At 35.6% G+C, this 11,282-nt stretch overlaps 1 protein-coding gene across 2 annotated transcripts; it reads left to right on the forward strand.

Annotated features, from left to right (window-relative positions):
• The first annotated feature begins 1,445 nt into the window (after positions 1-1,445).
• On the forward strand, positions 1,446-10,467 carry LOC130981705 (probable serine/threonine-protein kinase SIS8). Of its 2 annotated transcripts, none has more exons than XM_057905353.1 (13): positions 1,446-2,558; positions 3,936-4,376; positions 4,527-4,630; positions 5,007-6,202; positions 6,335-6,375; positions 6,671-6,739; positions 7,342-7,442; positions 7,756-7,834; positions 7,938-8,036; positions 8,140-8,208; positions 9,256-9,305; positions 9,553-9,729; positions 10,008-10,465. In XM_057905353.1, the coding sequence occupies exons 1-13, from the start codon at positions 2,055-2,057 to the stop codon at positions 10,156-10,158; spliced, it is 3,081 nt and encodes a 1,026-aa protein (XP_057761336.1). In that variant the 5' UTR covers positions 1,446-2,054; the 3' UTR covers positions 10,159-10,465. The 2 variants fall into 2 exon arrangements, with proteins under 2 accessions (XP_057761336.1, XP_057761337.1); XM_057905354.1 differs by having other exon boundaries at positions 2,323-2,558; positions 3,917-4,376; positions 10,008-10,467.
• The last annotated feature ends 815 nt before the right edge of the window (positions 10,468-11,282 follow it).

Below are 11,282 nucleotides of genomic sequence, written 5' to 3' on the forward strand. Positions count from 1 at the left end.
TGTTTTATATTTAATTTCATATTAAATAATAATTTAATTATTTTTTAAATTTACATATCGTAAAAATATAGTTAATATTTTTATACCATGCAAGTGTTTTTATTCATTGAAACTATTGTTATTCTAAATAAATAAATGCATAAAAAAGTAATTGTCGAACCTCCTAAAGAAAAGGGATCTACCTTCACCGGCCACATTAGAAAAATAGGTAGCCAATCAATTTAGAGTTTTAGACACTTCTCTTTAAAAGAAATATCTCTTTGATTAAATTTACAGTCAGATTGGCAATTTAGCTACTGATTTACTTAACCAAATGGAGTTTGTGTTGGATTGAACTCACTAATAATAATAATTATAAACAAAACAATAAAAAAATACTAATGACTGTGCATCAGCAAAAGCACCAAATAAAAAGTACTTATGAGCTTAGTTGGAACAAGCTTAATAATCATGAAAGTGATGAGTTTATTTGCCACTTCCACTTCATCAGAGTTTGTCCTATACTTGGAAAAAAGTGGCATTTATCATGCACACACAAAAGTACAAATATCAGGTTTTTGCTTCAGATAGCCAAAGGACTTCTTCTTTTTTTCTTTTTTTTTTTAAATTTATTTATATATTTTTTATATAAAAAAGAATTTCAGCTTTTCATAGTTAATTTTTCTATCACTAGTTAGCAGAACATTTTGTGGTTTTTTTCCCTTCTCTTTTCCTTTTTCTATTCCTAACATTATTACTCGTTCAATTAATTCTTCCATGGGAGATTTTTTTAACTGTATACAAGTATTCAAAGTCATTCAATTTCACAACCAGTTTTTGGTTCTTTCTCAGGGAAAATCATCACCCCCCGCAATAATAATAATAATAATAATAATAATAATAATAATAAGTTAAAAACAAACAAGAGGCTGAGAAGAAAAATAAGAGTACCAAGTTGGTTTTCATTGGCCGTTGAGTTTCCCACCAAGTTCACCTTTTTCTTTTTCCTTTTTTTTTTAAAATTAATGCATTAAAATTATTATTAATAGAAATTTTAAATTTTTATTTTAATAAATATATGAAAATTTAATTATATACATATCTTTTAAAAAAATTTAATAAATAATTATAATATATATTCTTAATATATATGTTAGTTATTTTTTTAATAATTTTTTTTCTTGGGACCTTCAGCACGCTGTGCTTAGTGCTTACTGCTCCTATAGGCTCAAGTGGGACTATCAAATGATCAAATAGTATTTTTAAAGAATATTTATCCAATTTTTTATTCTTTTCTTTTTATATATTTTTAGACTTTACAAATTAAAATTAAAATAATAAAAATAATTATAAATCTTTTTAAATATTTTCCATCAATTGTGGTCCCCCCCTTACTCCCCCCACTTGGTTGCTACTCTCTCTCTCTCTCTCTGTGCTGTCTTAGCCTGTTCTACTGATGAATGAACCTTTAATGCTCTCTTCTACACTCATAGCATGTTCCTACTCGTTTTCTGTTCTGCTTAGAAAAGCTCATTTCTTTCTCAATCTGGGGTGTGCTCACTGATTCTTCTTATTTCTTTTTCTTTTTAATTTTTCTTTTTATAAAGGTGGTGGTGGTGGTGGTGCACAACAACAACAACTGAAGTTGGTGTAGTTTGAGGCTGCACATGCTGCTAGCTTTGGATATTTCTCTGTTGTTGTCTTCAACATTTAGCATCTATCCATTGTTCTTGTCTGGTGCAAAGGGAACTGCTCCATTTCAATACAAGAATCTGAATCCAGAATCCCCCCCCCCCTTTGATTAGAAAAACCCAAAAAGGTTCAAAAGGGTATTGCTTGGAGAAAGAAACCCTGAATATTGCTCTTTGGATTTTGATGTTGTTTTGTATCTGTGTTTAAGAGCTTTTTTTGCCAAAACCATAAAAAAAAAAAGAAGAAAAGAAGCTTCTTTGCATAGTTATTTGGCTACCCTTCTTTGAGAAATAAGATTTTGGATTTGATGCTTGGTCGAAGATCATTATGGAGATGTTTCCAATTCTCTAGCATTCAGAACTATAATAGCTCAGTGGAAAGATATGAAGAATATTCTGAAGAAGCTTCATATCATGAATGAACAAGGTTCCTCTTCTTCTTCATCATCTAAAGGCAACAGCAACAACAAGAAGTCCAGTGGTGGAACATCTTCATCCTCTAAGAATAATAAGCTTTTAGAATCTCGGTCCCCTCAAAGTTCTGAGCATAAACCCTTCTCTGGCCTCTCCAATTGGTTGCATTCTGTTGCTAATAGGCAGAGTCCTAGTCCTCCATCTTCAAACCAAGCAGGAGGGGAGAGAATGGAGCAATCTGATACAGCGAGTAGTGCCGGTTTAGAGGTTATTTCGGCCTCAGCTGGGCGCGATTCGGAGTCTAGTAACTCCAGGGATCCAGAAGTGGAGGAGGAGTATCAGATACAATTGGCTCTGGAGCTAAGTGCAAAGGAGGATCCTGAGGCTGTGCAGATTGAAGCTGTTAAGCAGATCAGTTTAGGGTCTTGTGATCCTGATAATACGCCGGCTGAAGTCGTGGCCTACCGATACTGGGTAAGTCACTCTGATTCACCTTTTAAGAACATTGACTTTAGGTTGAAGTCACATTCTTGTTTGTTAAGCCACTGCTGCTGCTGGAAGAGAAGATTTTGGAAGACATAAGATTGATTATTGCATTGTTCTTAGAGAAGTATAAGACTTCCATGGAATTGTGTAAAGAATTTTCGATGAGGAAATGGTGCTTCATTTGCATAAGCATGGAGGGTATAAATCTACCTTAGAATAAAAAAAGGAGGACCCAGGAATGAAAAAAAGAATGGAACTAATGATCAAGGAATGTACTTAAATAGTTAAATCTTATTTTGCCCTAATTCATGTTCTTTGAGATAAAAGAAGAATTTTGTTAATAAGAAGATTAGAAAGAGATTGGAGGAGAAGAGACCCTCCTTAGAATAAAGAATAATTAACAAAAAAAATAATGTGTTTTACCTTTAACCTTCCTCTCACCCATGTGTAATGACAGGGATAGCAAATCATGATATCTGGTAGCCATATAGAATCTTCATTGGTAAATACATTAATAGCATTCTAAACTATGCTGTTTGGGTTGAAAATTCCAATATTATTCAGTTTCAGCATTTTATGAATCTGATTTACTTCCTAGACATTAATTGGGAGTTCAGAATATAAAAAATTGGTTGGCACCTTGATAAGAAGAAAGTGGAAACTATCCTCTTAGAGTTAAGGTTATATTTAAGTTTTGGTCAAATATAGTTCTGCATCAAGAACGGCCTTTCTGTTTTCAGATATTCGGCGATTGCCCTGATGAAATAATAGTTACATATTTTCCAGAAAAAAGGAATTTTTATTGTTCTTACCTGGATTAAGCTGTTTGGGATTTCCTGCATATTGTAACCCCCCCCCCCCCCCCTCTTCCTCCTTTCCCTTCTTCTCTCTTTTATGATGCAACTTCTATTTTGTTTTAACCTTTGTTCAAAAGGCACTACTAAGTTTACCTTGTTTACTGTCTGATTTTCCATCATTTGTCACACAAAAATGATTGGCTCATGATATGGCATTATGGCTAGCCTAGTATATTCTATACTTTGTTGGGCTGGTTTCCTCAGAGATGAGACTTTTACATTTGAAATAGTGTGGGAGCCTTGTTGTAAGATCTTCGGTTATATACTTTTGCATGTGGTTTTCCTCTTCATAGAAATACATTTGGTTTTAGTTTCAGTTTTTTGGTTCTACAGATTAGAGGGATTAGGACTCATTTAGAGGGCTATTGCTTTTAGATGATCCAATTTTTTGATGGTCTTGATATTGAACGAACTATTCCTATGTCACTTGGTCTACTTGACTCTAATTTTGTCCTACATAATTATTTTCTAACTTATCTCATATCGTAGATTTATCCGTGCTTCACAGAATTACAATGCTCTTGGTTATGATGACAAGATCTTGGATGGTTTCTATGATCTCTATGGGATTTTAACCGAGTCAACCTCTTATAGAATGCCTTCGCTTGTCGATCTGCAAGGAACACTGGCCTCAGGTAGTGTCACATGGGAAGCTGTCTTGGTCAACAGGGCTGCTGATTCTAATTTGTTGAAACTCGAGGAAAGAGCCCTGGAGCTGACAATCACGCCAACGGGACCCAGCATGGAAGTAGTTATAGATAGCAATTTAGTGGGCAAGCTTGCGGTGTTAGTGGCTGATTATATGGGTGGTCCAGTTGGAGATCCAGAAAGCATGACAAGAGCATGGAAGAGTCTTAGTTATAGTCTGAAAGCAACCCTTGGCAGCATGGTTTTGCCACTCGGTTCTCTAACGATTGGATTGGCTAGGCATCGTGCATTGTTATTTAAGGTACTTATTACACCATTTTTTTTGTTGTTGCTTGAATTTCAGTTAATAGGACTTAGTTTGTGCATTGTGTTTGCTTTTTGAGAATTCCACTTAACTTTCCTGAATTTCAGTACATGTAATAAAAATATCCTGCTTTTTATGTTAATGCAGGTTCTAGCGGATGGTTTGGGAATCCCATGCCGGTTGGTGAAAGGACAGCAGTATACCGGCTCTGACGATGTAGCAATAAATTTTGTCAAGATTGATGATGGAAGGTGACTGATATTGAAGTTCTACTATTTGTTAAGTAGGAAGAATTGCTTTGTTGAAATTTTATGATATACTCCTCTTGAATTGATATTAACTTCTTTGAGGTTTTGGTCCTCGATACTCAGTCGAGTAGACTACACATGATGTGGTAAGACTTGATGCTTCGTTGGCTGCATGTGATTCAAGGATGGAAAATTTATTATACTAGTGTCTTTGCAACTGGATTATATTTCCTGTCATAGCTTTTTCTCAAATTTTCAAATACTAATCTTTTTAAAGTGCTTGTAGTCGAATATCATATGATTCATTTCGGTGTCTTTCTTAAGTGAATGTTTCAAGCTTTGTTTAGTATCTATAATATGTGTTTGGTGTATATTTCAGGGAGTACATTGTTGACCTGATGGCAGATCCCGGGACACTTATTCCATCCGATGCAACTGGATCACACATTGAATATGTTGAATCTTCTTTTGTGGCAACTCCTTCATCAAGAAACCTTGATTCCTCTCATGTAGCATCATTGAACAGTGGTGTTGAAAGTTCATCTGAGGAAACATCAGAGTTTGGCATGTTGGACAAAGGGAACAATATATGTAAACATTTTTTGCATTCAGGGAAAGAATCTGGTATGAGCAGACTTGCTACGAGGACTGAAGATTCAGTAGGACCCTTGAGTGAATCAACTAGTCCCCATAATGTTGAGAAGATCACCGGGCGGGAAGCTCCAAATAGACCGAATCAACGATATGCACATGCAAGATCTCCTTCTTGGACTGAAGGGATTAGTTCCCCTGCCGTGCGCAGAATGAAAGTCAAAGATGTTTCATTATATATGATTGATGCTGCCAAGGAAAATCCTCACTTAGCTCAAAAACTACATGATGTTTTACTTGAAAGTGGTGTCATTGCTCCTCCAAATTTATTTTCTGAAATTTATCACGAGTTAGGCTCCCCAACTGAAGAAAAAGATGAACACAAACCAGAAAGTGGACAACAAGAGACTCAGGTTGATGAAAGTCTCGGTCCTACTTTGCCTCACCACAGAGTTCATCAGAAAGGAAGTTCAAGCATCCAGCCGGAGCACTCTAAGCCTGTAGAAGGTTTAGGAATAAACCTTCCTCTTGATCCGAAGTTAGCAGCTGTACAACATACACCATCCCAGGTAACATATGGGAAAAATGTTCCAGTTGCGGCGGCTGCAGCAGCAGCTGCTGCTGTTGTTGCTTCCTCTATGGTAGCTGCTGTAGCAAAGTCAAACACTGACTCGAACATTGATCTTCCAGTAGCTGCAGCAGCCACTGCAACTGCTGCAGCTGTAGTAGCAACCACTGCAGCTGTCAGCAAACAGTATGAGCAAGGCAGTCGAAGTGACGGGGACATGGATGGCACTGGTTATGAGCCAAAGGGTAGTGGTGATGGTGAGAATATTGTGGTAGGAGCAAATTCAGAAGGTGACAGAATATCTGATAGATCTATAGTAAGCAATGACAGTACAAAATCTGATTTTACATTAGATGATGTTGCCGAGTATGACATTCCGTGGGAGGAAATCACACTGGGTGAACGTATCGGACTTGGTATTAACTGCACTTTGCTCTATAAGATTTGGTTACATTCTTTTGTTAGATGGTGTTATTTATAATTTTATACATATAAATTCACATATGTTGACTAAAATTACATTTTGGTGGCCTATCTTTTGCATTCAGGATCGTATGGAGAGGTATACCGTGGTGAATGGCGTGGAACAGTGAGTTTTATACTCTTGATCATAATTAATTGTGTTATTCCTACTCAGGCATACATTCCATATCTATCTTACAATTCAAACTGTATTTTCAACAAACAAACTATAAAATGTAACTTTTTTCTTAACTGAGCAAGGCCCAAGAAATTTTTGGCTGCAGTTTCATTTTTACCCTTAACAAAAGTAATCAATACTTGACTACCTTTTATGCTTGTCATTCTTTTTGGTTGTGTTTTTCTGTTAGGCTGTAGGTTTTTGAATTCTTACATTTACATCAGGTCTCTGCTTTGGTTTGTAGGAAGTTGCTGTAAAAAGATTTCTTGATCAAGATATATCTGGTGAATCACTTGAAGAATTCAAAAGTGAGGTAATATTTCATCAGTGTCTCTTTTTGTAGTTTCTAGTCATATGCTTATCTTTGTTGATGAATGATTTCATTTAGTACACATTTACAACTATCAGATGTGTTTTTTATGCTCCATAATGACGTATCAGATAGCTGCAATACTTTATTTAGATTGTTATTGTATTTGTCCCAGGCTAATTTGAAATTTGGATTAAATACTTTGTCCTGTTGAATTGCATTTTTTTAGAAGTTCTTGATGAAGATTGACCATTTCAAAGCATTTTGATGTAATCCTTGTTTTATTTCTCCAACATTTTATAGCTTCTATTGTTTTGTTATATACTTCCATCTTGTGTGCATCTCTCTATGAATAGATTTCCTAATGCAATTTGAGAATATAGTGGTGCATGAATGTATATATAAGAGAACTGGAAAGAATATATTAGATGGAGACCAAGAAGTAGGGTTAGCACATTAGAGTTATTTAGTTCATGTAGTCGACTATAGTTATTCGAAAAAGTATTTTGTTTAATTCTTTTACGAATGCCAAAACTAGTTGTGCATTTTCATGATTTTTTATATGATTTTACAGCATATTTAACATATAATGTAAGTTGCCATAGGTTCAAATAATGAAAAGACTGAGGCATCCAAATGTTGTTCTCTTCATGGGAGCAGTTACTCGACCTCCGAATCTTTCTATTGTTACCGAATTTCTTCCCAGGTAACTTAAGATTCCTTATTTCCTGAGACTCATATGAGACTCTGGATTGCAAATAGATCTTAGTATGTGGTACAGAATAGTGCCATGCAGGCCAAAAATATTACTTCTAAATGAACATCTAAAATATGTGATGTATGTTGTTAATAGCTCAAATGTCAATTGAGAAGTGATAAGCAAAAACAAGATGAAAATTTCATTTACTATTTGGTTAATCTGGACTCTTAACACTTTTCCAGGAGTTTTTACTATTTTGATTAATGTTGTTCTGGAAAGATTACTTTTAATGACTCTGAACTGTATATTTCCTATGCAGAGGAAGTTTGTACAGACTAATTCATCGACCAAACAATCAATTAGATGAGCGAAGGCGGTTGAGGATGGCCCTCGATACCGTAAGATTCTGTTTTCTTTTCTTGCAATGTAGTTTCATTAAGCAAATTATTGCCATAATCAGTGAAATTCAGTTGATGTGACATATATCTCTTGACTCTTCAGGCCCGAGGAATGAACTATTTGCACAACTGCACTCCAGTGATTGTACACCGTGATTTGAAGTCACCAAATCTTCTTGTTGATAAAAATTGGGTTGTGAAGGTGCCATCTAATTGTCATGATTGAATTTTCTTGATAGCATGCTGAATGCTACCTGTAGATATGGTTTATTTTTTTTTTCACCCTTTTTTTTCCTTTCGAAAAGGTATGTGATTTTGGCTTATCAAGAATGAAGCACAGTACATTCCTTTCTTCCAGATCAACTGCAGGAACAGTAAGCTGTCATAACCCTCATTTCTAAGCTCAAATACTGTGTCATACCCTCTGCCTTCCGAATTATTCGTTCTTTGATGCTCTTGTTTTTCATTTTGCTATATATTTTTATTCCCATTGTGCTTTATATTCTTTTGAAGATATATAAACATACACAAATGGAGACCCTTGCTATTATCTTTTAACAGAGTTTGAAAATCCAGGAGCTTCTTGCCACTTAAATATTCGTTATGTTTGGCATTTTATATTAATCCTTTTGTGATGATGAATACCTATCTTCAGCCTCGGCTTATGCTATCTTCAATTTATAATACAATTACTAGAAAAGTATAATAAGGTTTGAGAGAACGAGAGAAGGAAGAAAACAGAGAGAGAAAGAAAGGAGAATTCAGAGAGAGATAAGAAATGTATGGTCTGCATTACTAGTGGGCTTATCACTAATCTGTGCTTATATATAGAGAAGAGTAGCTTGGTGTGCAAGCTAGTACAAAAGGCAGAACAGCCCCTTCATTCTTAAGTTAGTTATGATAGCTGTAACTAACTTACAGCTGTCCTATCGTAGCTGGCACTGTTCTAACAGCCAGCATTTCTCTCATAACTAACTCTTGTAACTCTTCTCTAGACTTTACCAGCTCATTCTATTATGATGAATGGTCTTTGGTAACAAATGAGCAAATCTTTTCTAATTTTGTTGATGCCTAAACATGAAATTGTTCAATATTGCTTGTTATAATTAAATTTATTAAAGTTATTGTTTGGTAAGAGTTTTTGGACAAAACATATAAAGACAGGAGATAGAGATAATTGTGCAAATTTTCTGCATATCTGTATGTCTCCTTTTCAAATAGGTCTGTATCCTCTAGTGTTTTGTGTTTGTTCTCTGATAATTGCCAAATGGGGCCTTAGTGTAGCTACATGCGTTTCATCTATACCTCAATCTGCTCTCTTTCGTACGTGTGATCAGCTCCAATATTCTGCATGTATTTAGTTTTGCTCCTAAGGCTTTGTTTGGCATTGCAATACATTCATTTTTCATAACATGTTGCAGGCCGAGTGGATGGCGCCTGAAGTGTTAAGAAATGAACCTTCAAATGAAAAGTAAGCTCAGTTATCCTTGGTTTTCATCATTAAGTTTTTCTTTATTTTGCTTTTGGAGGAGAATTTCATAGTCTGTTTTCCTCTCTAACCTGAATCATCTGGCATAGGGAAAATTAAATTTGAATTTTCATTACATATAACTATTGTTCTTTGGCTTCCTTGTCTCGTCGATCTTCTCATTGGCTTTGCCACCCTTTTAAGCCCTTCACAATTTTATGATTATGACAAGTGGTGATTGTATATCCAGGTGCGATGTTTATAGCTTTGGAGTCATATTATGGGAGCTCTCTACTTTGCAACAGCCCTGGGGTGGAATGAATCCGATGCAAGTTGTGGGTGCTGTTGGTTTCCAGCATCGTCGCCTTGACATTCCAGATGATATGGACCCTGCCATCGCGGATATTATCAAGCAATGCTGGCAGACGTGAGTGTACTCTTGCATCATTCTTGAATCATTTTTAAACTGGAAAGACTTGATTACACAATTTTTAATCTAGAAAGGCTTGGTTGAAAAATATTTGTATAGTATATGGACTTAATAAAAAACTTCTATACTATAGGGATTTGTCGAAAATAGTTTGGCATATACAGCGATGTCCTTGCAAATGTTTAAGCTTTAGGAACTTTTAGAATACTTCAGCTACATGAATAAAATACACCTAATGCTTGGTGTGACTATATGATACTCTTTTTGTATTGTAGAGATCCAAAGTTGAGACCTACATTCGCTGAAATAATGGCAGCGCTGAAGCCGTTGCAGAAGCCGATCATTGGTTCTCAATCTCAAGTGCCGAAACCGGGTAGGCATGAGAAGGCTCAGTCATCGAGAGTTGGTGCAGACTCAGCAGGATAGGAAACAATTATACAGCTAACCATATCTTTGTTCGTTTTTGCTGATAAAGTAAATGATGGGAAGACAAGTTGTATAGTATTTTTGCTCATTCACTCTTGTGATTCTTTTCAGTCTTGTCCCTTTTCTTTCCTTTTTTTATTTCTTTCTTTCCATTTTCTTTTAAAATGTTTTTTGCAATCTGCAGTGGAGTCATTATCAGGTTGTACCATTTGTTTGTAAACAATTCTTTTGTAATTTTGTTATAATCAATTCTAAATTTTGATGTGCATAAATTATTAAATTATGAGATGTTGCAGTTGTAGCTTGAATGGAAGAAGCATTGATAATGGGTGTAAATTGTTTGCTGCTGTAAATGCAAATCTATCACTTATTATTATTATATAAAGGAAAAGTATATGGAACCAAAAGGTTACCAGCTAAAAACTAAACAAAATCACATTAATTTATATTAATAATTAATTTTAAATTTTTAAATTCAAAATTTTAAAAATTTAAAATTAATTAAGTAAACTTAATTAAAATCTATAAAAGTATTCCTCTTCTCTTTCATATTAACCTACCCACCTCCAATAATCACACACACCTCTCTCTCTCTCTCCAATGCTGCTGGAAGTGCCGGCGACTTCCATGCTCTCCGCGATGCCCTCAACAAGCGCATCCAAGACAACTGCTTCAACACGAAATCCACCTTCAATCCCAGGGGGAGAGGTAGATGACGAGGTCAACGCTGGCAAGTTTAGCGGCGGCGAAGAGGTCAGTGAAGACGTCCTAAGTGTGTGGCGATTCTTAAAGTAGAAGAGGTGAAGAAGAAGGAGGAGAACAAATGTTGTGCCGTTTTGTATCTCCCATCGCTTTCGCCGTCCTCGTGCACCAACTGTTCGGGCAATTGCAAATGTGTGGTTGTATGCTCATCAAAATGCGAGGGCAAATGTGACAGGTGCGAGAAATGCGAAAGTCCTAAATACAAATGCAGGTGTGTGTTAGTATGTTCAAAGTGTCAAAGTACAAAGTGTGATGGGAATAGGTGTCTTGTTATATGCTTCAAGTGCAAAAGCCCTACGTGTGATGGCCAATGTTGTAAGCCTCTACCACAACAACCATGCTGTTAGGAGAAGAAGAGGGAC

This window comes from Arachis stenosperma, chromosome 5 (assembly GCF_014773155.1).
Source record: "Arachis stenosperma cultivar V10309 chromosome 5, arast.V10309.gnm1.PFL2, whole genome shotgun sequence".
In the NCBI taxonomy this organism is placed as follows: domain Eukaryota; kingdom Viridiplantae; phylum Streptophyta; class Magnoliopsida; order Fabales; family Fabaceae; genus Arachis; species Arachis stenosperma.

Excerpts from the sequence above, each read along its gene's own strand:
- LOC130981705 (XM_057905353.1), top strand. The coding sequence starts at position 2,055 with ATGAAGAATATTCTGAAGAAGCTTCATATCATGAATGAACAAGGTTCC. Across the intron at positions 6,740-7,341 it reads TTGAAGAATTCAAAAGTGAG|GTTCAAATAATGAAAAGACT; the intron begins GTAATATTTCAT and ends AAGTTGCCATAG. Across the intron at positions 7,443-7,755 it reads GTTACCGAATTTCTTCCCAG|AGGAAGTTTGTACAGACTAA; the intron begins GTAACTTAAGAT and ends TTTCCTATGCAG.